At 35.5% G+C, this 26,681-nt stretch overlaps 1 protein-coding gene across 2 annotated transcripts in view; it reads right to left on the bottom strand.

Annotated features, from left to right (window-relative positions):
- LOC111424284 (capricious) overlaps window positions 1-26,681 on the bottom strand; it is a 191,351-nt gene that overhangs the window by 39,345 nt on the left and 125,325 nt on the right. For both annotated transcript variants that reach the window (XM_023057784.2, XM_023057783.2), the window contains one exon: window positions 1,607-1,707. In XM_023057784.2, coding sequence (XP_022913552.1) covers window positions 1,607-1,624 — 18 coding nt within the window. In that variant the 5' untranslated portion in view covers window positions 1,625-1,707. The remainder of the gene's footprint in view (window positions 1-1,606; window positions 1,708-26,681) is intronic.

The following is a 26,681-nucleotide window of genomic DNA, read 5'->3' on the forward strand; positions in this document are numbered from 1 at the left end:
AAATATAGTGAAGAGATATTAATCAATTAATTGTAAATTAAATTCGAAAATTTATTGTGCGGTTTATATTTTATATTTATATTTGATTTGATTAAGAATGCAGTTAAAACAGCTGAAAATTATTGCCTTTATATTTATACTACAATTACATTCAAATCGAATGCTAAATTTAATTAGGTGTATAAATCCATATTTTATGAATATCCCGAATGTTAATAAATCCGCGTTAATTGACTGGATGTAGTAAAATATTTAATTGGCATACCGGCAGTATATTCAATAGTGAAAATTATTGGCCATAATGACTTCTAAATACGATTAAATACACATTCTGCTGCGGTAACCAAAAACTAGGTCATAAAAATTTCTTTTGTTCCCAAAAATAATTAAAATTCTTGCACATAAATACATTGTAATGTATAACAAGTCGAATACAATTTATACTGCAGAAAACCTAAAATATAGCCACATCTGGTGTTGAAGTAATTTGTAATGGAACGTACTCAGCAATATATCTTCTTGATATGTGGCGTGTGTAATGCGAGAGGACTTCTTGAAAGCGTAGGGTTGCGTATACACCACGGTTACAGGCAGAAGTCTGTTGCTGACAAATTTCACAAGACAAAAATATATCAGAATTGCGTATAACGATATGGAACTTCATGCCGTGTTAATATTAATGGACGTCGACGCGTTAAAAGTCATATTGTGTTTAAATGATTCATTAGGAAAGGTGTTTTTGCGGTAGCACCGATAAAACGGTCCCGTTCGCCTTGGAAAAATGAGAAAAAAAAACGATCTTTCCTCTATTTTTAGTGGTGCGTTCATAAACTGTTTGTGTCACCCACGCTGGACCTTGTATAAATCAATCAGGTAAAAAAAGTTTTCACTACAATGTTTTGTTTGTGACTAATTTTTTTGTTTTTTTAGGTTTTCGACCTAAAAAAAAAATAAACTCCAGTTTTATTTTTAAATTTTCGTAAGAAAATCATTAGGGGGTTAAAAGACAAAGATACAACGTCAATTAAAGCTAACTAGAGAATGGGGATCTTCTTGAAGATATTGTGAGGTGGTAACAATTAGAGGGAACAAAGTGAAACATCCCGGATGCCTTTCGCTTATTACATCTCAAGGCGAATTTATATTGTAGGTTCCAATAATGCAGTCTGAAGGTACATACTCGACTATTAAAGCAGACAGGCACTTGAATGGGCGGTATTGTGTTTGCTGAAATACTGTACAGGAGGCAGTCAGGCAGAAATTAGACGTTTGGCCCCATAACTTTATCGCGCAACCAAGTCCGTTCGACTTGCGAGAACTTCTATAAATACGACAGGAAGTTTGGTTCGAGATGAAACTTGTAATATTATAAACAAAAAATTCTTTTTAAGTTTTAATAAAATAAAAAACGTTAATAAGTTTTGTAGTGTACAAAATAGATTTCTTCGGTCGGACAACGTTCGCGCATACTTTTCTCATGGTATTGATTCATCAAAGTCGGCGATTACATTAATTCCAAGCGAATTACATCCCATAAATTATTCTCGTATCGGCCATCAATCTCCTCGTAGAGGGACCCTGCGAATGGGGCATTGTAAAAACTCACCATCGATATCCTGCGCATATCCGATTCTTACGAAGTCGCGTGTCTGGTTCGTCTTCGTCTCGCCGGTTCTTCGTCTCGGAATTCGATCGTCTGTCTTGTACCTGCAATCAAAAGGTGACGGTTTATTTATTAAGTCATTTCTGGACAGACACAACGTATAGTACGTGATGTGTATAAATTTAACAAAGCCGCAGAACGGTGACACGTGTCATCAACCGACGTAGGTCAAATTGTTAACAAGAATATTTATTCAACAGACGTTGTTTAAATAATTAAGTAGAAACAGATTGTAGTCATTTCATTCATTTATTTTCATGCTTAATTGGTGAAATTTAAGACGTCTATATTAGCAGATTGTGGTATTCAAAACTCGATAACGATTATCACATAAAATATGTAAACGTACACACGCTGACACGCCATAAGCGCGGTTGGTTTATAACGGAAGTTCATGCAGATTCCGCAAGTTTCTTGCATAGTTAGATCGAATGTGCACGCACATATATGCATAGGAAACCTTATTTGTGCAGGACGTCGTCCTCGATCACGAACATCGTCGCTATGAATAAATAGTAACCCTTAATGATTCATAATCGTAATGACGTTGTGGATGGTAACATATGTTGTACGATAACTTTTTGCGGTGGAAAATAACTAAATAATTTCCAATTCTCAATTCCTATAGAGTTTAAAATAAGTTTAACATTAAATTTATGCGGTACCTTTGTTTTAAAATTGCTTTTAAACTGAAACGCCATTAACCTATTATCGTTTTAAACACGCAGTGCTATGAGGAAGAGACATAAAACGATTTAAACGAGGTTGAGTCTGGAATAAAATTTGTTGTGGACAATTTGAAGAATGTTTAGAAGGCGCGTACTTAATTGTTTTGATTATTAAACGTCTGCGTTCCAGATGATCTATGCGTACTAGAACGTTTATTATGTCAGTTTCGTGTACCCAGCGACGATATTTATTGGGGGATATTATGAAAATACGAGCGTTTTCATCTATCACAGTCGTATGACGCCCGTCGTGTTTTATACACGATTTATAGCTAAATTATTAAACAATGCACGTCCTTGTTTATGAAATATAGTACCTAATAAATCCTATATTGTTATAAGAGATTGGTAACTTAATCCATTAACACTAACTCATTTCCTGTAATATAAAATAATTATCGATTATTGCAATTTAATTGAGTTCGAATTAAACTCGTCTCGATTGCCGGTCAAATAGAGACGCCCACAAAAGAAAGCTTTCACAAAGTTCGTAAAGTTTACATTTCATTTGGATTCAATATCTTCAAAGAAAGCAATCTCATACAACTCGCCCATTTCTAGAAGAAGGGAATGGTGCTAAACCGACGAGACCAGTTTACAAAGAGAAGGATTATGAAGTGCTAGAGCGTGGAATCAAATCTTTCCCCCATAAACCCTAATTGAAATGTTCCCATAAATCCTAAACTTTACACAACCCAAACGAAAAGAATGGAAAGCGAGCGCGGTATCCGCTGCAAGCCGTTGCAGTAACAAAGGTTGAGGCAGGCCTTAGTAGGGACAAAGAGAAATTATTCTCTCTGTGCGCTAGTCCACGAATCGAATATTTACAGTTCATTGGCAACATGATCCGCACGCAGAGTCCCAAAAAAAAAACGGAGAGAAAAACGCGTAAGTGTGGTTTCAAAAAGACCCGAAGGCCATTGTAGTCCAAAAAAGCCCCCTCTGGTGGCTGAGCGGTTGTCTCAAAGGATCGCGCTCAATTCAGTGTACGTAAAACCTTAATTAGTGATTTCGCCACCGGTGTGGTCCAATTGGATATGCGACTTTTCAATCGCGAGCTAGCAGGAGGTTTTTGGAACAATCGAACCTCGACGACTTTTTGTTCATTTTAATTCTCCATTCGAACACTCAAAGCTTATTTTAGTTCGGCTTTGAAAGGAAACAAATACACCTGGTTTTATAGCGGTGTAATAGGATTTTTTTTATTAAAAAAATCCTTTGAGTTTTCATTTCATTATTTTTTCGAACATTTGAACATCTTTAATAAAATGAATAACTTTACAGTTTGATTTTTCAAAAGAATTTTACCCTTAGTAAAAAAAGCTGTGTTGTTTACATTGTTACCCTCTTTTCGATTTTCTATATTCAAGTCTAAGCCCAGTGCATAGATAAACAATTTCAGCGGAAAAGGGAGAAGCTCTTCTTCCCTGCGTACGAGAGTAGAAAATTGAATGAGTATCGTCTCGAGACTCGGAGATGTTTTAGGTTTTATTGCGTTTAGGTTGACACCACGTGTGTGTTGGTGTTTGTATATGGTAGGATGACCAGACACCGCCTCACAAGTCCAAGCGAGAGGACATTGACCAGATATGTGTTTATATATCTGCGGATCGTCTCGCTGGAGGTATGATTTATGACAGTAAAAATAGCAGAGTTAGAACTTTTATTACAACTTCCTCGTTGATATTATCATTTTATTTATTCTTTTGTTATGTGTCAAAACCTTTGTGTCTATATCAATCAATTTCTGATGGAATATTCATTTTTACGTACGTTATTACATTTTTTATTATATTACTACTAGTTTTTATCGAATCGAAATGAGTTTCATCGATCGTTACTTATCTAATTGGAACGCGGTGGAACTCTCGTCTATCAGTAGAATCAATTGGTTGAAATTAAAGAATTAAATCCCCGTTCCAAGTGTAAATTAAATGGAATTGGAGAGATCTTATCCGGCATTGGAAAACCGACCACAATGTATACAGAGAGTCGCACGCTATTGTTTGCCGGAAAATTGCATTTTTACATGCCACTCACAACTTGATTGCTTTATTAAAGTTATTATGGATTGCAATACCTAATTATTAACTCGTGACTATATGCACTTTTCGTAAAGATCTTGTCGATGAAGCTTTGTTATAATAGTTCCTCATTAGTATTTCTAGATTTATGTAATTCATTTTCAATTAGGTTAAAGCAAAACCTCGATGTAACAGACATCGCTAGAACGGTTATTAATATTATCTATTTAATACATAAGTATATTTAAATATAAATTTTAGTGCTCATAGATGGAATTCAACTCGGGGTATAGTTGTCGATACGATGTATAAATCAAGGATGGTAGTTCTAGTTTTAGTTATTATTCAACGCAAGATTGTTGTATATTTTTATTGAATGAAAAGTAGAACTAACACTAGACCTAGAACTAGAATCATTCGGGTTTAGCCGTACGTCTTTTAAGACGGCTAAACCCGAATGATTCTAGTTCTAGATCTAGTGTTAGTTCTAATGCTTGTGTATATTGTAGTTTTAGTTGTTATTCAGCGTTATATTGTTGTGCACTTTTCGTTTAACTAAAACTAGAACTAACACTAGACCTAGAACTAACACTAGACCTAGAACTAACATTAGATTTAGAACTAAAAACATTGAACTGAACACTTTTGAGTGAACTAAAACTAGAATTAATACTAGATCTAGAACTAGAAAGTTTCAGGCTAAACCCGAACGTTAAAGGAACCTCGTATGTGCTAAATCTTCATAAGGCTTCATTGTAGCACCTGTCATAACCAGTAAAACTATATTTTCTTGGCTTAGTATACAGGGTGGAACAAAAGTATGGAATATAACTAGTAAATACGCCATTTGTGATTTAAATGAAAAATGTTTCAAATAAAAGTTTCCTGGTTAATTATGGCGCATATTCTGGCTATATTTATTTGTTTGTATTGTTCTTAGTTTCGTTGCTACAGTAACCAACATTGTTATCTGAAATGGGATACATAGGATTTTTGCATATTTTGTTAAATCATACTTCATTCTATTCGATGGATATATCACAGTATCAGGTTTTATAATAAAAAAATGAGAGAAATTCAATTTTCTGAAAATATTTAATCAGCAAATTAGAATCAAAGTAGAAACTGATATGATGGCGTTTACACCATTAAACGTCAAAAAATTGGCCTACATTTCTTAAGAAATTCTGACGTTGTTGTTGAACATTCAAGAGCAAAGTTGCTATATATTTTTTTTAATGTAAATGCAATAAAACTATGTGTATTTATAGATGGATTTTTTTAATTTTCAGCTCTACCGGTTTCGATCGATACATTCAATCATCCTCAGGAGCAACGTCAGTAAACATATTTTTAAAAAACATATTTGTTTGTTAATTAAGCTGTTATCCTCTTAATCTTGATTATTTAACTCTTCTCCTCCTTGTTACCCAGTTATTAATTCAAAAATATTCAATAAGCCTGCAACAATTGTTGCATGGTAGGCTTATGAGAGGAAAGAGAATTTGAGATGAAAAGAAATAACCAAATAAATTTTTATATATTTTTTTGCCTTAGTATACAGTAACTGTTTGTATAGCAAGTTTTTGATATTGTAAGCGGAGGTCGCTTGCGGCCGAGGCAGTACCTAGATCGCATTTTATATTCGTCAGGCTTTATTGTAGCGCCTCGCCCGGAAGCGACCTCGGCTATAGACCTTTATAACCACTAAAAATATATTTTTCTTACCTTGTTATACATAACTAATTGCATAATGATGTTGTATCTTCAAGCCGAGGTCGCTTGCGGCTGAGGCATAACCTCGGTTGCGTTAAATTTTTATAATGCTTCATTGAGCACTTCATCTGTAAGCAACCTCGGCTACAATCCATCATAATTAACAAAAATATATCTTCCTTGTCTACACAATTATTTGCATAACAATGTTGTAACGTATCTTCAAGCCGAAGTTGTTTGCGGCCGGGGCAGAGTCTCGGTTGCATTAAATCTTCATAATGTAGCGCCTCACCCGCAAGCGACCTCGACTATAAACGTTCATAACAATTTCTATTTGTATAACAAGATTGCAATGTTGTATATTCAAGTCCCTTGCGACCGAGACAGTATCTTTATAATACACGTCTTATCTTTATGGAGCTTCATTATAAAGTCTCGATGCCAATCAACTTCTAGATCTAGTGTTAGTTGTAATGCTAGTCTTAGTTCTAGTTTTAGTCGTTATTCAACGTTAGATTGTACACTTTTCATTGAACTAAAACTAGAACTAACACCATATCTAGAACTAGAAAGTTTCGGGTTTAACCGTGTGTCTTCAAATTAAAGTGTAAATTAAACGTTTTTTATATAACGAACACTCTTTTCTTCGTATTAGTTCGTTAAGTCGATTTTTAATGTAATTTACTTGAATAATATTTGAAATCAATTTTATTAGATCGGATTGTTGTGGTAATAATTATTAATTTAGATGTAAATTACCAATGATTAATATAGGATTAAACCGTAATTGGCAATTAGTTTGAATATATAAAATTAATCTCGTGCACTAAAATGGCTTCTTACTAAACTCGTAGTAACACAAATGCCATTAGTCATCGGATCTAGGCCATTGTTCGTTGTAATCGTGTCCTACATTTACAGGTTCTAACCCTTAAATAAAACGCCGGGGCGTCTAGTTAATTAAATTACGGATGTACATACATCGCACATTGCCGTATACACTGTATACTGTATCTTGCAGAGTAGCAAATTCGCAACTCGAATAAGATATGCAACGTTCAATTAATCGTATCAGCGGAGTTGTACGACATAACCGTTATTGATTTGGATCGTATCCGACCAATGTATCGACAATCGGCTCTACGGCACTCTAAGGAGATGCAAAAGCAATTATCATGACTATTCTGTGGTTATAATGGACCGTATCCTAGGGCTTTCCTATTCGTGTACTGAGCGTTCAAGCTCAGCTTTCCGAGGGGGGTTAATAGCGAACATTAACAATGGGTAATTAATTAAATGGTTCTACGAAATGCGCTTTCGCATAGGCTTATATACGAAAACCCCAAAACTGGGCCGAGAGTTGGTTTCTCTGTCAACTATAACGGAAGGGAAAATTAAGACGTGCGTGTACTCTATGCTAAGATTTATTACCGTGTGATCACGAGACAATACACTTTACAACGTTACAGTATGAATCTTGAGGGAATATTGAATTTGGGAACGTTGTTGTGGTATTTCTAATTATGACAAATATTAAATCAGATTTCATTTATTCTAACTGAATGAAAGATCACATTTACATAACGTGATTGTTAACCTATCGATCTTTCACTACTAAATTATGTAAGAAAGTTTTTACGTGTACCAAGTCAAAGGTATCTCGACGTGAATTGATAGATTTACTGATTAAGTTCTTTATATACGACTGAGTACGCGCGGCAATGATAAAAATTGAATTTTACGACCTGATTAAACTCGAAATGGAAAGAAGTCGGTACGAAGGAACAGAACGTTCCCCGTTCATAGTTCAGCATAATGATGTTTGTCGAATTACTCTCTTCGAGGAAGCTTTCTCAGCACAAAGCCTACCGACTCCGGGGCCGAAGGAGTCTGTTTGCCAACAGGGCGATATTTGTACAGAGAATTAAAGTCCATAACCGCGTAGCACACCTAAACCGAGACCTTCGAATAACGTATTCGTGGCACGAAACGTCGTCGGCAGATTCAAACGGAAAATCTACTTCGTTGACAAATGGTCGTTGTCTTCGCGACGAGGGTACCATTCAGATTTCATCTTTTTTCCGAGAAACTGACCGGGGGGTAAAAAAATCCAAACCAGCGGGATGGAAAAGTGTCACCGTAAGTGGTGATGTTTTAATCTTTTTGTTTCATTTTTTATATATTCTGACAGGTATAACAATGATGTACAAGAACAAACAGGTATGAAACGATTTGAGTCTATTATTTCAAGTTTTTTAAAACATAAATTATCTTACTTTAAAATTCTAAAAGCTTTGATATTTTAAACTATTTGGTAACTTTATATTATACCACATAATACCATATTGTAATGCAAATAATACTGGAAGTTCGTGACTTCTATTCATTAAATTTTTATGTCGGTAACTTCGTGAAAACTTAAATACTTTTTGAATAATTAATCAATAGTCCACGACTGAAGAGTAGGCATGCAAAGGTTGACATATTTATTCCCAGTAATTGATAGAAAAAAAGAAAGACAAGAAATGAAAAGCTTTTCGCGCCAATTATCCACCAACACTTTAATTTACTTTTTTTTTTCTATAATAAAATTCTTTATAAATGTTTGAGCTGCTTTAAAATTCTTTAAACGATAAAAGAATGGAAATAATACAGTCGTTTGCCTTAATTTTACTGTTGTTGTCCCACGTACGAATGATAAAATATTCAAAATATTGTACCCGGACCCCAGAGAGTATAGTAACCTAACGCCACACAGTTTTATGACGTGGTAAATCACGAAACACGGTCACCTAATATCATGCCAGCGAGCGCAGGGGATTTTTATAGCTCATTTTCTTATCTCCCGTGCATATTATACGTGAAAAATAAATATTTAGGTGTGGTTGAGAACTTCATAAAATCGCTCCACTTCGGGAATCAACGTTGGTCGCTTTACTGCCCCCCATTTTATTACCTAGTATCACGCTTTTTTTACTAGATGGTAAACAGGCAAACGAATCGATTTGATTACTCTATCGCCTTTACTCTTTTCCATTTTATTCGAATATTATAAGAAAGAAAATTTTGAACGTGGACGTTTTATTTTAAATTTACAATTCTTGTGTAACGATTGCAAAGATAGTTGTAAGTGATAGTTGCAATAATTCGTTCAGAACAGATACGAGAAGCAGATCATGCACATCTTTGAAGTGATGTTCAAGAAAGTCTCTATACTCAGAATGGAAGCCGCACTGAAAGTAATTCATTACTTTCTATAAATGACTCTGATAAACAATATCGTAACCCGTTCAAGCAGATTACCAATAAAAAAAGGAATGCCTAAATTTTGAAGCTCGATAAAGTAGCTGCGTTCATGTTCTATGTCCAAAATTGAGTGTGTAGATCCTATTCTAAAAGTCAACCTCTGGAGTACGCACATCGCTAATAATGCAGGTATCTCATCCTCAATTTCAGATCCTGTTACGAAGTACTGAGAAGAAAGTCTTATCCTAGTATTCATGGGATCATGGGAAGAGAACACATTCCTAAGAAGATATTAAATAGCAATTTTGGTGGTAAGAAGACGCAAGGGGGGTTCTGGGTGTGAGGTGTTGAAACTGGAGGGCTAGGGATAGGCAGGAGCCTAATACAGGAGGCCACGGCACGTCATCGGGCTCTCGCGCCAAAAGAGATCGGCTCATCATACAAACTATAAAGCTCGTTGTTGTATCTCATTCTCCACATTTCCCCCTCGTAAACCAGTACCCAGATTCGCCTCAAAATCCTTCTTTCAACTGCATTGGCAAACAATTGCTCCGTAGCAAACTACAGTCCTTATTATATTTAGTTATACAAGATTGGAAGTTAGAAGTTCCAATTACTAGTAGTAGTAGATCAATTTGTCTGTTGTTCTATTATTACACCAGATTCTTAATCCTTTTGATCATTTTCTTTGTTCTGTCGTCTGTTTTCCATTATATTTCCATTGTGTACTCTACTTCAACATCTTTTCTTAATACTAGACAGCACGTTATTTAGAAATCAACACTACTCTACTCATTTACAAAGTTTTAGTTTGCTGGTCAAAATCATCACCAAGTTTTGCTATAACCGGTCAAAATAGAATATGGAAATTCATGTGTCTGCGACAATGGAAAACATATTACTTCTTAATATTCATACCCAGAAAGTTGCTGAAATTACTTTCAGAAGGAAATTCCATGAAAAATCTGTTTTAGCATTAAATAAAGTATTAACTTTCATGTATTATCACTTTACTAGGAGTAATCCTAGACAAAACCCTGTCATGGAATGGACATTTGCAGAGAGTTTTGCACAAAGCTAGACTATCCTTGTGGACTTGTCGCAGTCTTTGTGGAAAACGTTGGGGTCTTACCCCTGAAAGACTGTACTGGCTGTATGTGACTGTGGTTAGACCTATGATCATATACGGAGCAGCAGCCTGGTATAGGAAAGTCCGACAGACTTCAGCTATCAGTAAACTTTCACGAATTCAACGAGTAGCTGGATTGGCAATCTCTGGTGCGATAGGCACAACGCCAACTCTAGCAATGGAGGTTCTGCTTGGCCTATCTCCTCTGCATTTGCATATAGAGAAAGTGGCTAGAACAACCATTTACAGATTTAAGCAATATGCTCAAAACTGTTCCGACATGTCCTACCAATGGGCTGCGGAAGACATTATAAGCACTGATACTGTGCTATCAATGCCGTCAGATTTGGCGGTATCACTATCAGTGATTAATGCTCGATACCAGATTGTACTGCCTGAGCGGCAGTCCTGGATCGAAAATGAAAATTCTCTGGTTCGGGCAGACATTTGCTTGTACACAGATGGATCAAAAACGAATGAAGGGGTAGGAGCAGGAGTATACTGCCAGACACCTCGAATTAAGCAAGCGTACAGCCTGGGTACGTACTGTACTGTATTCCAGGCGGAAGTATTTGCTATTGACATGGGTGCTAAAATCCTTCTTGAAAGAGGGGTGAAGAACATGACAGTACGAATCTTCTCAGACAGTCAAGCCGCTCTCCAGGCGCTGCAAGCCGTGAAAACGGTGTCGGCTCTGGTTAATGATTGTAAGAGAACATTAAACACACTGAGTTGTGATAACAGAGTCTCTCTGATCTGGGTCCCGGGTCACTCTGGTGTTGCTGGCAATGAAGCGGCAGATAAGCTAGCACGAGATGGCAGCGCTGAAGCGTTTGTGGGACCGGAACCAGCAGTTGGTGTATCATTTGCGATGGCCAAATATAGGATTGGACTGTGGGCTGAAGAGAGACTTCGCCTACTGTGGACCAGTTCTCCTGGAATGAGACATGCTAAGGTGTTTATTAACATCGCCACTGTCAGACCCGGGAATATTTTGGGACTTGCCCGTAGTAGCATAAAAGTTCTAATGGGTGTTTTTACTGGGCACTACCGATTAAAAGCACACCTCAACTTGTTGGGTTTAGCCGACGATGTTGAATGCCGACTATGTGCGGAGGAAGCAGAGACGGTTGAGCATGTTTTATGCCACTGCCCTGCCGTTAACCGTATCAGATTCTCGATTTTTGGGTCGCAGTTTATCTCCTCAAAAGATCTGAATGACCTTTCGCCGAGCAAGGTATTAATGTTCGTTAAGAGCATTGGACTGCACGGTGAAATTTGATAATGATATCTATCGGGGTACAATAGATCCTTAGGGTGGCGGTGCAAGGTTGGTTGGTCCGCCTACCCGATATGTATTCTATGTAATGTAATGTAATGTAATTATCACTTTACAATTATGGAGCAAACAACATATATTTGTTTAATAATCCAGTTGATGAAAGGTAATTCGACAGCAGCCATGCAGATAGTATAGCTAAAATGAGCTGTTGCTCCTAGGAATTGCTCGCTAAAGTGTTTAATCGAATATTATTAAGTGTGGCTTCTTAAGATATTCAAAGAACTTGTACCGTGAGACAGTGTGAAGTAAATACAAAACAACTTGAAAACAAAACAATGAGGCGATAAAATACATTGTATGTGATTATCACGTTTTGTACCTCTAAGATGACTGGCAGAAGTAAGACAAGGTAAGTATAAACAACCCCAATTTATTTTTTTTATTAACTATTGTACAATTATTGAAACGGAATATTTCTTTTTGGAACATTTTGAATCACCATTGGAATACTTATATAAACCATATAACTTTTATCAAAGTTCTCCGCTTTATTGTGTAGGTACAAACTTGTTCCTAAAGTTAGCGGTTGTAAACAGTTGTGGTAAGCTCAATTCTACGGTGAAAAGTAACTTTAAATAGTTTATTCAATATTGAACAACTTTAAGCTAAGTTAATAATTTATACTTTTTAAAAATAGAAAATTTTATGTTGTAGTTCAAGTTTTTATTTGAAATGAATTATCTCCAGATCGGAAATATGTTGAAAGGTGCGAAGGGTTTTCAATCTTTTTTTTTGGTTCATTTCAAGCCAGTCGTATTTAGTGGTCCAAGTGAGATTCCCGGTTGGTTTTATTCTTGGCACCCCGCTTATATAAAATTCAAAGGCGCAACAGCGCACCTGCTTACCTGGAGATTGTGCCCTGGGACTCGTAAAATGCATACGTATACAACACAAATACACACACACAGCATACGAAGATAAGCTCTGGCGCTGACCCCTTGGAGGCGAACGTTTCGGCTCTCTTTGTACCACAATCAACTGTGGAGAAGAAATTAATGTTTGCCTACGCCATGTTTGCCGACGCCTGTTGTTACGGATGTTATATGTATTAAACCTGAGAAACCACGGTGAAGAATATTTTAAAAGGTCTTCTCGCATGACCTGGCCAATAAAAAGAAAACTCTTGTTCGGATAATATTTAACGTGAGCCTGAAGCGTTTCTAAATTATAGCTTTGAAAATGTTTATGTAATGAGCACCAGGTGCTTAAAGTTAATAATACGAATTAGCATGACATTAAAAGATTATAAAGAATAAATGTTGAGGAAGTTGGATAAGTTAAACATAGTAATAACTTTAAAAACCTATATCGAAATGTGCATTTTTGAAGACCAAGCACAATCGAATTTACCGCGAGCAACAGCAAAGGATTTTGTCTGTAGAAAACTTTGTGTGTTCAACTGCGCGTTATAATTTACTTTACAAAAAATCAAATAAACTTACAACTAGTAATTTTAAAACATTTCTTTACATACAATTCTTACTAATCCGCAAAAATCGATAAAAAAGTCACAAACTAACTACACCTAAAGACCCTTTAGATTGGATTTGAGAGATTTCTATACTAACACCTCCGATGAAGTTCCACAAGCTTAAAAGCTCGCTGTAAACTACATCGGTTAGGTCGATACTTTCACATCTAATGCTTTAGGAATGACAGGAAAGCTGCGTGTGTATTTCAGAGGGATCAGAAAGGATCGACGTTTACACGAAATTATTTAACCGGAAAATATCTAAAGGTAACACGCAACACCCAACACAACACACATAGGTTCGTGTTTATTTCGTATGAAAAATTTATACGATTCGGAGCTTTGTTTTTGGAACCGATAAAAGCTATTTTTTTATAAAAGCTACGTTGAGGTGAAAGATAAATTTTCTCTCGTGTAGTGACATCATTACCACGCCCGGAGCGACTCAACAGCTACCATCTAACCCGTTATCTCGTTGCATGTCACGACTGTATTAAAGTAAGTTATTAATTAACGGAGGGCGTATTTAATATCTTCATGAACGTCACTGGTTTTAGCTGAAAAGAGAAAATTTATGCGAGGGTCGGTTTATGTCGTAAATCTTTTTAACATTTAACTAAAATAAAGTGCTAAATATTGATATTTTATTTGATATCTTTTTTAGACAAGATAAAGAAAATCTTGACCACTTCATTGTGCTTTTTCGGCACGAGGTTCTTATTTCAACAATTGTTTGAGTCACCAGCCGTTGGGGTTTGGATAAAAATGGTCGCAAACTTTTAAGGTAGCTGCAGACTCAATTCTTTTTCTATTCTTTTTTATCTCCAGTTCATAAATAGAGATAAATTTCTTATTGGACTCCGACAAAAGTGAATAAAGGCAGTCGTTAGGCAACAATATGTTCACCTCAATATTTCCACGGTGTGCAGAAGACTGATGGATGGTCCATGTAAAAGCGATCCCGAAGGCATTACGCGCCTATATAGGTTTCTCACATGGATCGGGGACGCATTGTATCGTACCCGATTTCTTTTGGACCTTATTGTGGCCTCGGAGGCGATGTCTGCAGACGCCGGATCGTACACCTGCCCGTGTTTAGAAACCGGCCCCTTCGGGGACCCTTCGTCTTAATGGGGACCATTTCGGGTATTCGGAAACATATCATTTTACCATTCGATTTTAGACCTTTAGTTTGGCCTTTTTTAAGTCCTTTTTCGCGAGATAAAAGTTGTGGGTTGGATTGTGGTGTGTTCTTTTTCGCCAATGAATCGAAATTTAACCGCAAAGTCTTTTAAAAAATGTAGGTAGATGAAAGGAGATCTTTACCTAATATAAAATTTTGGATAGGAAAAAAATTGTGGACTAAATTTTGTAAACTGGGCGATTCTCTTCAAAAATAACCCTTTCATCTGCATAATATTAGTTAAATGGACCTCCATTTGTGAAACTACTCCGGTTTCTGTGTACATATTTCATTAGCTGAGTGCATTTTCAGCAAATAGAAAAAAAAAACGAAGCTGAAACGATTCCGATATAAAATAACTTGCATGTATAAATAAAACTGGTAACTTTAATTCAATATCAATTTTTGTAAAGATATTTAGGTCAATAAATAGAATAAATTTCTTTACCAGTGCAATTTTAAGTACTAAAAACGCAAATTTCCAAATATATAACGCACTAAAACAATTATTTCTCGTAAAATCGGTCGTGTACCTATATATCATATGTAAATCCTCATTTGATATTCGTACAGATTAGATTCGAATTGGTTTACCGACCGGCGTACCACCTGAAAAAAAAATGCGGTGGTCGATCCAGACATTAACTTTGATAATTTCAGATTATAAATTATGCACTATGCCCGGTTCGGGCTTTATCAACCCACCCCGTATTTGTTTAATCCAATCACAACGACCGATCAATGCAAAAACAATGCGAGCAGGCACCTCATCCAGCCCGGGGCTTTTATCGATAATTTTATTATATGGTATGGACGATTTTCATTTTTTCAATAGGTACTAATCGTATAACGACTAAAAAATATGAAAGGAATTATAGAAAGTAAATAATCACGTATGATATTGTGCTTCAAATCTTTTCAAACAATTTATTGCAAAATTGTGTATCTGTCAAAAAATTAGATTAAACTATAGAAAAAATCAACGTCTTTCAATGACAGCTGAAACTCTTGATGCTCATCGGTACTGCAGCCTGTGGAACTGGTACTGATGAGCTTTGCTTTTAAGGCTTTGGTTCACAATTTTATGTAATTTTCTTTGGAAACACAAAATTAGGGCAGAGTTTGGATATAATCATTTTTTTCAAGTGTATACTTTTTGGATATGGTCAGATATAGTTTAATCTTATAAGCCTGTCTTATAATCAACTTCAATATGAATGCAAAGAAGAAGCAGAAAAAAGAAATAAAAAGCTCGACCGAAGAAAACTCACTTTATGATGCTTCTACAATATAAGAGGATTCAGATTGAATTCTGAAAGTTTTCATTTTCTAAATTATATGAAACCATGTTTACTGAACATAACGTTTAGATTTTTCCTAATCAAACGTATTTTATGAAGTGGCTCAGTTCTGAGTAATAAAAGTAACGCAAACCGGTACAAATGCGAGAGATATCGTAAATAAGAGTTAGCACTGTTCTATGTCATAAATGGTCTGCGATGGTGGTTGCAATAAAGATAAAATATTTGATATCATTATTTGATGGGATTTGATGAACTCGCTACATGGAAGGTAAATTATTTTAATGATATTGTGTTATCATTTATCGATTTTCATTCTATTATTGAATCTAAAGCACTAAAGAACACTGGATCACATGAAATATTAATCATATGATAAAATTGGAATTGAGAATTGGAATTTAATAGTTGAGTAAATTTATATATGTTTAAGAAAGAACTGTACCTGTTATTCCATCTGAGGCGATCGTTGTTAAAAGGGATATTGTACACAAAACATGTTTTCAAAAAGGTTATAATCGGTCTCTCTGCATGGATTTAACAGGGTCAGTAATATATGGTGATTGTTAACCACTTAACCATCATGAACTTGACCCTCTCGTTAGAAGTATGTTTTCCGTTTAACACTAAGCCGAGTATCTCTCCACATTTATGATTCATTTCAAACTGTTAATCTAAAATAAAAACCAAAAAACCTGGTATTTTGCCCCCTAGCACCTTTGTTGTATTTTTATATATCTCTGATGAAGTATCAGAATTAAGAAATCAAAAAATATATATCTAGAGTTCAGAACATTGCTCTTTTTAACATATTTTGTGATCAGAATAAATGATAAATATTAGTGGTGGAACGGATATCCGGCAACAATCCGGCTATTTTTTAAAATCCGACCGGATACCGGATAGTTACTAAATATTCGGCTTTAGCCGGATATTAAATACCTTTAACAATAGGACTTTTTTCATTGATTACAACATTATTTAATAACGTAATTAATAAATGATAATTTTGAAAATTCGCTATAAAATTAATTTCTTGAAGGATCCTTGTGCAAATATCACCAATTATTAATTAAAGTATCCCCTTTTTAATGCAACAAGCCGTTTTGAAAAATCACTTTTAGTTCTTGAAGACAAATTTTTGAAATAATCTATTTTTTTGAATTTTGCAATTTTCGCCGAATAGTTTTAAAAATTCGTTTAAAATCCATTTTTTGGAATATGAGTATGAAAGTTTCCCAAAGTGTTAATAAAAGTATCCTCTTTCCAATGAATTAACCCGTTTTGAACAATAACTTTTAGTTTTTGAGAAAGCGATAATTGAAGTTTTGATAAATTTTTCGATGTTGCAATTTTCATCGATAATTTTCAAAATTCGCTATACAATTAATTTCTTGAAGGATTCTTATGGAAATATCACCAATTATTAATTAAAGTATCCTCTTTTTAATGCAACAAGCCGTTTTGAAAAATCACTTTTAGTTCTTGAGAAATAAGAGTTGCTTCGTTAGTTAAATCAGCATCAAAAAAGTTCATTTTGTATCTTGGATCCAAATAAGTTGACATATCTTATCAGCTTTCTTATTAATTTCATTTTTATTTAAATATCGCAATAATGTGGCAATGTAGGGTATCATTTCAGAAATTATAACCATAATGGCCGGATAGATATGCCGGATAACCGGATATCCTATATATAATAAATATCATGTTTTGAATAACGAATAACAAAGTTTTTACGTTACACTGTTATCAGGGTTTGATAAAATATAAGAAAGTAATTTAACCTTTGAAAACGAACCCATTACTTTATCATCAAATTAGTAAACATCCCATCCACAAAACCTAATTTGAGCATAACCCTTTTGTAAATATTTTACGAGGAATTCCGGCCCTACAAGCGAGTGTTCTCCATGTAAACCAGGCTAAGCTAACTCGATTAACGAGGCTAATGAAATGTCATATGCTAAACAGTTTCAAGCCTTGTTTACGTTTTTATTACGTTTCGTAGCGAGAGTTTAAAGCACTCGCCCCGGTCGAGAACGACGAAGGTTTTGAGCGGTTTTGCTCGTCTTTTCTGGTTCATTCGTTTTTAGCGCCGGCGTTATAATGGGCATAGCAAACATCGACGACAAATGAAACGAAGAGAGAACAAAGGGGTTTTAAGCAATTATCACACTCGTATACATTGGTCAGAACCGTATGTGGGTAGCGGATGCTGTGGTGCTCCGTTTCTATTTCAAGGCAATTTGAATAATTGTCACTTGTCACGCTTAATAAGAAAATATGTGTTTAACTTTAGGTTGATATACGATGGAGAACTTTTAATATAAGGAATATGAATATTTTTTTCAATAAGAACAATTTCAAATTTCACACCCACCAAAAAAAGGGAAAAATAGGAATATCGTCATGAATCTGGGTTGACAAAAAATGATGCACACGTGTTGTTTTCGCACGGAGGGTTAATGGTGTATGAACTGATAACACGGGATACAGTAGAAGGCTTTTGCGTGATAAACACGCAACAACAATGTATGTGGGGTGGTTATATGGACATTGGGGTGTAATTCGATTAATAAAAACGCGAGATCCAATCAATGACCACAGGAACAAAAATAAATGGATGAAGACTCCCCGGGTGGATCCATTGAAATAATTAAAAGATATTTATTGTACAATGGGTCGTCGGTTGAACACAATGGGCCATAATGTCGCCGTTGGGGCGCTGTCTTTCCCTTTAAAAAAAATCTTTACAAAGTCAACCCCGAAGGGCGTAGAGTGAGTTGCAACTATGGGCCCACATCTGCGCCTCGAGATGCCTTAATAGACACGCATGGATAGAAGCGGTTGTGATTGGTATGGACAATAAAGCGAAAAAGACAATGGCCTCACTTAACGAGAAGATGACGAAGCCAGAGAGGCTTCATTTATCTCGGCTTTTAAAGAACAATTAAGACAATTATACAAATGTATTTGGGGTGAGTGTGTTTTAGATAAGATTTTGCTCTAAAAATACAGGAAGTCCTGTTATCGATCCGAAAAGGATTCTCTTGTATTCCATTATTTCAGATGTTAAATCTTTAAATCTTTTAAGGCTACTGGTTTTTTTTATATTATAATATATCTTCGAGTTGTCACCGGCACCCCTTATGGTGGTTTTTGAAGTAGGTTTAATAAATATTATTTATTATTTCGAAGTGTTGACAGTTATGAAAACGATTCATATTGCGCTGGGAAATTGAAGAGAGGGTGCAAATCCGTAAAATGCAATTATACCGTATTGATTCTTCCCCAAAAGAGGGGAAAATATTATTGTAGGAAAGTAGTTTTTCTAAGTAAATTAATTTCGGATGATTAATAACGTTACAAAATTAACAAATATTAATGATCGAAGAAATTGTTGAATTTGTACAATTTCTGATTTAATTTGAATACGGAATTTGTACTCTCCATGTGGTGTTTAGTTTTAAATAAATAATGCTTCTGACGAGAGAACCTGAAACAATCACGTCGGCCTGTTGTTCAAGTGACTACAGAAAATTAATTCATAATTTATTAATTATGCACAATATAAACCCGACCGATACAATTTTGGGGTGCAGTTGATACGTTTCGTTGAGTTCTGGACGCATAATTTGCAATATCGAGCAATTCGCAATTAACGGTGCGCAAATATTATTATTTATCCGTTAATTACCTCGAACGCGTTTTGAATTTCAATGTATACTTGTATAAAGATTTCTATATTTTATGTTTCCTTTGTAAATTATTTGGTGGTTTTTATTACATTAACTGTTGGTTAAGCTGGTGAAGCTTATGGTTTGGGTTATATCGTTAAAAATCTCTAAAACGGCATACATCCGACAAGACCCGGAATATGATCGTTGCAAACGACGATAATTTCCGAAATATCTTTATGGGCCATTAAAAGTGGGCAAACATAATAATTTTCCGGAAGTAATGGCTTAACCGGGTCGAAATACACGAACGCGTGCTGGAGTCAGATCGAGCCAAGTTAAACTGCGGATAACGGGCTACATTATGCAAATATGCAAGTTCAGTAAAACTTCCCGGACGAACTTCTATTTGTGCGGATGATTATGTAGGCGTTTCAGCAGTAGGAGGGTTTACGCGCGTAATCGACTTATCTCCATCAAAACGCTTCAACTTCAACCATGTCGAGCGATCATCCAACGAAATCCGGATGCACGAACTGCGCCGAGAATATCCAAGAACTGTCACTCCAACGACAAGTTAACCTACAGCCGATGTTACATCTGTTAGAACAGTGTGCAAGGGTGATAATATGATTAAAGTCAAGTTAAATTTGATTTATTTTAAGTCGACGATTTGATTTAAATTCTCAAATACGTTCAAATTCTCTTATACTAGTCCTAGTTTTAATTGTTATTCAACACCAGATTCTTGTATACTTTTATCGAACTAAAAGTAGAACTAACTAATAAAGAACGCAACAATGTGGATAGATAATCTGTGTGTATTAAGATTATTCATTCATCCAGTTTAAAGTGCAAAAACAAGAACGGCCAACATCTTCGAAGTCTTCGACGTCGTTGAAATCGGCCGTCATAAGTATTGTTTGCGATATTTAGGTTGGGTGAGGTTGATAGCTGGATATAAGAAACAATCCGGTCCCAAGTGTCACGAACAATATTTATGACGGCAGACGTCTTTGAAGTCGGCCGAGATTACTTCTTATATCCAGCTATCAACCCAAGTACCACGAACAATACTTAGGGCTGACCCTAATGAACAATACTGGCTGTGTTGGAGATGCTTGGAGTAGCCAACGTCTTCGAAGTGGACCGAGATTATTTCTTATACCCAACCATCAGCCATAAGTATAGTTCTTGGTACTTCGGGGAGCCGACGTCTTTGAAATCGGCCGTCATAAGTATTATTTGTGATACTTAGGTTGGGTGAGGTTGATAGCTGGATAAAGGAAATAATGGCGATGAGGTTATTTTTGGATGAATAGCAAGGAATTCAATCAACAAGGAAATTTGTTCCAATTCGACGTATAATAATGAATATGAGACCCATCATTTGCAAATATATCCAGAATTTGACACAAAGTTTAATCTTTTTTTCCAAAATGTCACGGGTGAGAGGTTAACAACATCTTAATTCATAACTATGCATAACTTGCAAGTATCTAGGATGACGTCAAATCTGATAAAAAAAATTAAAATAATCTGATATATTTGGCAAGGGAAATAATTTAATAAAAGTGCTAATTAACCAACACCATAAGCTTAATAAAGTCAAGAAATCAAGAGATGATGGAAAAAGTTAAATGAGATTAAATGATATGATGAAGCATGTCTTCTCATTTGAGATGCACATCGCATACTAAACGTGTGTACCACAATTGATTCCAATCGTGCTTTTTATAAAAGAACAACAATAAAGTAAGCTGCAATCATCCGGGGATATCCACAAAGATGGAGTTAATGGGATGAGGTTCGCTGCGTATATGTGAATAAGCAGTTTCTGATCACAAGCGGCAAAAGTGTGGGCTGAAAAAAAATCCAAGATTTATCTGATTCAGAATGGATGGCAGTTTGGCTAGTATCTATTTTCAGAAGCAATACATCGGGTGAGAACTACAAGAATTAATGGTATAACGAGCAATACCTGAAATCGAGTCAACTCTGTTCGACACGCAACTCCAATCCCAGCTCAGATAGCAGTATACAGCGTCGAGCTCTTTTCAGTATGGTAAGCTCCGAAACAACAATGAAACATATCGCAACATATCGCTACTTGTTAATCGCAAACTGCAAACAAAGAAGATAAAATATATCTAAGTTTGGCTGTGAAAACAGTGCAGAATGCATTATGTATTACAATAATGATGAGAGGTGTGCGTGAAACAGAGAGTGAAATTAGAACAAACGCTGTACTAACGATGTAATGCGTAGTGCTTCACGGATGGAAAAGTACAGTGTGTTAATTAATTATTGTACCCGACGTTATCATTGCAAGTATGCAACCAATATCACAGTGCAATACGTATCATACGCAAATCGCGTTTTGCAATACCAATACTGTGATATTGGTTGCATACTTGCAATGATGACGTCGGGTACGATAATTAATTAACATACTGTATGTGTTGCTGTAGTCGGTCCACAGATTACATCCGTTCTTCCTGTTGGTTCCCTTTGGAAAGAGGCACCCGTTTCGCCAAGATCTCACTTGGCATCTTAAGTGCTTTGTCGTAGTCTCGAGTCTTTGGAGTAGCGAAACCAACAAAGCCCTAAAAACCAGAAAATTCCAAAAGAAATTGGAGGGCTTGCAAACGGAATCCACATCCGTAAAAATCGAAGCATCCACCTCTCCACATCCAGAAAATCATCCGTAATCTTTCAGAACCAAACCCGAATATTTCTAGTTCTAGTACTAGTGTTAGCTTTAGTTTTAGTTGTTATTCAACAGCAGATTGTTGTATACCTTTATTGAACTAAAAGTAGAACTAACTAATAAAAAACGCAACGATGTGGATACCTGTTCGAATTTGTTTGTATTAAAATTATACATTCAACCAGTTTAAACAGCAAATTAAAAATTTTTCCTCTTCCTCGTATTAATCCCATAATAATAATATTAATCCTAAAATAAATATTAATCCCATAGGTAAGTCATATACTTGTTTATGACCCTTTTGACTTGAGACTCCACCTATATATATAACTAATCACAAAAATTCAGGTTTTTACGTTTCATTTTTACTACCGCGGGCAGGTCCGTCTGCAGCGAACTTTTATTCACGGCTATTGTATGGCGATTTTTAACGGTCGATGTGAAACGGCAGTGTAAAAATTTTACGATTACGAGGGATCCGTGTCGGTTATTACTCTGCACCAAAACCGGAAAACCACCTCACCAAACTGTCCGCGACAACGACGTCCCGACGCCAGCAAACACCAAAAACGCGTCAAAACATTCATGCCGACAGTAATGAGATGAGCGAGCGAGTAAAAAGGTTATATGGCCGGCCGGCAGTGAAGTACTTTAAACCCGGTCGTAAATTACTCGGTAATGCGCCGAATAAATTTAAATTTGGCGTTACGATCGTCTGCTAAGTGGTTTCTTCCATAGGATCGGAAGCCACGTAATGTGGATGTAAAGATTATATCGTATTACCTAAAATTATTTTATCTATTAGAAGTTAAAGTACTTTTTACATTATCAAAATTAAAAAATTCTGTTATAATAAAGATTTAATATTATAACCACGTATTTCTCTATTACACAAAATGAGGTTGTATTGCAGATAACCCTTTAGTATGAAATCCAGGCTCAGAGTATCTGCATTACATCTATTTTTCGCGGTAGCTCGGGCACCGGAAGCCGGAGAACTTTAATCCTGGAGGATTAGGTGACGTCCTTTTGATGCGGTCCGGGTGCGATCTGCACGTACGGACTAGAAGGAACTAGAGGTGGTGCCGCCAGTCCTCCACGTTAATGGAATTCTCTTCGCCTTTCTCGACTACCAACTTGCAACCGGGTAATGCACTCGAAACCGACGACGTTCTATGTTAACTATGCATCTAGCAAATTGCAAATTTTAAATGGTTAAAGTTCTAATAGTTTGTTGTGGTGAGTACTAGCTCGGAAAATACTTCGGCATGCCTTAAATTGATGTACCCGAAATTCACTTCTTCTCACTGTGTTTGTTTTATAACTTTAAACTTTAAAGGTTAAGTTGTAATTATTAATTGTAGGTGCAATTATTGATTTGAATCAGGTTTTGAGCTATACGAAAAAAATATGTAAGCATGATACACTAAAGAAAGAAATTACCTGAAGTGGCCTACATTCAATTTACTGCGTTTTATATGACATTAATGAATTAACAACATTTCAAAAACGTCCATCATATTCTGGGATAAAGTTCATTTCGAGTTACGGAATTTGAATTAAATTTCATATCTGAATTACGATTATAAAGGCTTACACAACATTTGATGAATTTATTTCAATTTAAAGTGCCAGTTTAGAGAATGCGAGGTATTTCCAATAGTGTTTTGAAAATTTGTATAATACGTCATTGGAATTCGATTTAACAGTCGAAACCGATTGAAATTGAAATTATCTAATTATTATCTAAAAGCTGCTGTAGTACAACAATTTTGTTGAAATAATTTATGACGAAAAAGTTTAACTATACGGTTTTGTCCCTCTTGGTCTTCAATGAGTGTTGTTCAATTTCAAAACAAACGTCATCAGTATCCATAAAAATGAGGAGAGGACCTACATCGATGTTCGTCCGTAGTCACTCGAAATCATTTCATGTTATTGAGGTTGGATGAAGTTTGGTTTGAGGTGAGGTTGGTGTGATTAAGGCCACGAGAGTGGAGAGACCATGTCAATTGGTTGTCTATCAGATTTCTTCAGATTCTCGCAGATACTGTCGATTCTTTCAGATTCTCTCAAATTCTCTCAGATTCTCTCAGATTCTCTCAGATTCTCTCAGATTCTCTCAGATTCTCTCAGATTCTCTCAGATTCTCTCAGATTCTCTCAGATTCTCTCAGATTCTCTCAGATTCTCTCAGATTCTCTCAGATTCTCTCAAATTCTTTCAAATTCTCTCGGATTCTCTCAGATTGGCCAAATAGACCATGTTAGAAAAACCGTGTCTGGTTTTTCAAGTATCTGGAACGAGCCTCTCGAAGACGATTTAAAAAATTGTATTAAAATTTGGATGTTGGGGTCGCAAGAAGCCCAAAAGTAGAAAAAATAGGACATCGTCTTATTAGAAGAGGTAAAAACAGAAAAAAGTTATTTATAAACTGTAGTGCTTCTTTTAATGTTTAAGTAGGGAAATGTTTTGCTATTTGTGGTAATCTTTAGCACAATTCCTCTATTGAATTGGATGAACTTATCAAACCTCAAAACGTAATGTCTGGCGATTATCCTGGTAATATATCAGCCATGACGTTTTGGATGATTGCTAAACTATCTAGCTTTCTGCGGTGATTAGTTGTGATGATAGTAGTGTGGTTCTTATCAGTGAAGATACCAACACCAATGACGATGGATCTGTATGTCAAATGGTATTGATGTCGTAGGCATATTGCGAAATCCGGCTTATTACAATAAGCGCCGTCATTTTGCAATGTGCCCGGCAAATTGGAAAATTATCTCACATTTTGTAAACAGCCTGAAATTTTTTAGGCTTATTACAATAAGCCCACGAACCATCAGTCCTATTGGAAAGTGGACAACTGTTTCTTTAAAAAGCCTGGTTTTATTGAGGCTTTTTACAATTAGCCTTACAGTCGACGGCGTATTAAGAATAAGCTAAGGTGGGGTTGTTGTGATTAACGCATTATACTTGTTGAAACGTGTGCGCCGCAGTCAAAAAGTCAAACAACGTCAAAAAGCACACGAAGGTCAAAAATGAGCGGCAGAAAAAATGATTGAAAATACCGGGAAGAACCTAAAATCGGTCACAGTTGGAAATTTTGTTCTATTAAATGTGCAGAAAGTCGACCGTGGCCCTTTAGACGCACCAAATTTAATTGGAAAAATTCTTAAAATTAATAATGATGTTTATCAGATAGGAACAAAGAGTGGAATTATTAAAACATGGTTTTCTAGAAGTGACTTCCAAATTTCTGGCGCACAATTTGTTGAAGATATCCCCGAAGAATATATATCTGTTCGTCAAGCTGTAGCAAATGAGTCAATGTTTGGAGGTCAAGGCTATAATACCTGTAAGTGTACAGTGTCAAAAACCCAATGCCAAACAAAAAAGTGCGTGTGCAGGAAAGCAAAGCAAATGTGTTCATCAAAATGCCATACGAGTTTACCATGTGGAAATTAGTGAAAATAAAATTAGTGTTAATTAATAAAACGCAAGTTTAAAAAAGTTTTTGTTAATTTAATTTTCTTTATATTATTATTGTATTATATGTTCTATTTTAACATTGATCTGAATGATCTGTTTAGTTAATATGTGATAAATGTTTATCAATAAAAACTTGTTCATCAAAAATTGTCGTTTTTCAACTTTCTTGCATAAAATAACCTATAATTAGTTCAAATACTTCAAGAATACTTTAAGGTCAGGTAATTTTCTCGGTATAATTTTAGTGAACTTATATTAGCCTAGGTTTATTGCAATAAGACTAGAAACCACCAGGCTTTTTGATGAAACTGGTGCTCACTTTCTAGCCTAAGAAATTTTAGGCCGATTAAAAAATGTGAGATAATTTTCCAATTTGCCAGGCACATTGCAAAATGACGGCGCTTATTGTAATAAGCCGGATTTTGTAATTTGCTTACGACATCGACATTGACAGCAATTTTTGATGGGCGAGTCATTTAATCTTACCAACCAATTCAATACAAAATCAAAGACTGTCCTAATAATTTAGGAATTTGTGGTAATCGAATACGTCTCTTAGTTAGGTTAATTTATAACAATTCTAAGGTCAATATTAAGCTAAGGAAAGATAGCTGCTATAATTAGCTGAAATGATATTGCTATTAATCTGTCAGTTGACAGATACCATGAGATGGTGGTCAAACCATGTAGTGTGGTCCTGAGCTGATTAACATAAGCGCTGTTGATATTGGAACATTTTACTGATTCTGCTATTCTTAATCCATTTCATCTTCGAACCAAAGGAGATGTAAGATACAATGATTGGTCAACATTTTCCTGATCACTTAGAAGGTGTGCTTAATCAATAAGAACGGTTTGGAGGACTCAAATCGAGTAGTTCAATTCCTTCACATGGTTATGAATATTACGCAAGATGGTTATTTTTATTTTCTTGCAGAGTTTAATATGACGATAATTTAAGAAGTTAATTTATATGGTTTTCGAGTTATGGAAT

This window comes from Onthophagus taurus, chromosome 6 (assembly GCF_036711975.1).
Source record: "Onthophagus taurus isolate NC chromosome 6, IU_Otau_3.0, whole genome shotgun sequence".
NCBI lineage: Eukaryota > Metazoa > Arthropoda > Insecta > Coleoptera > Scarabaeidae > Onthophagus > Onthophagus taurus.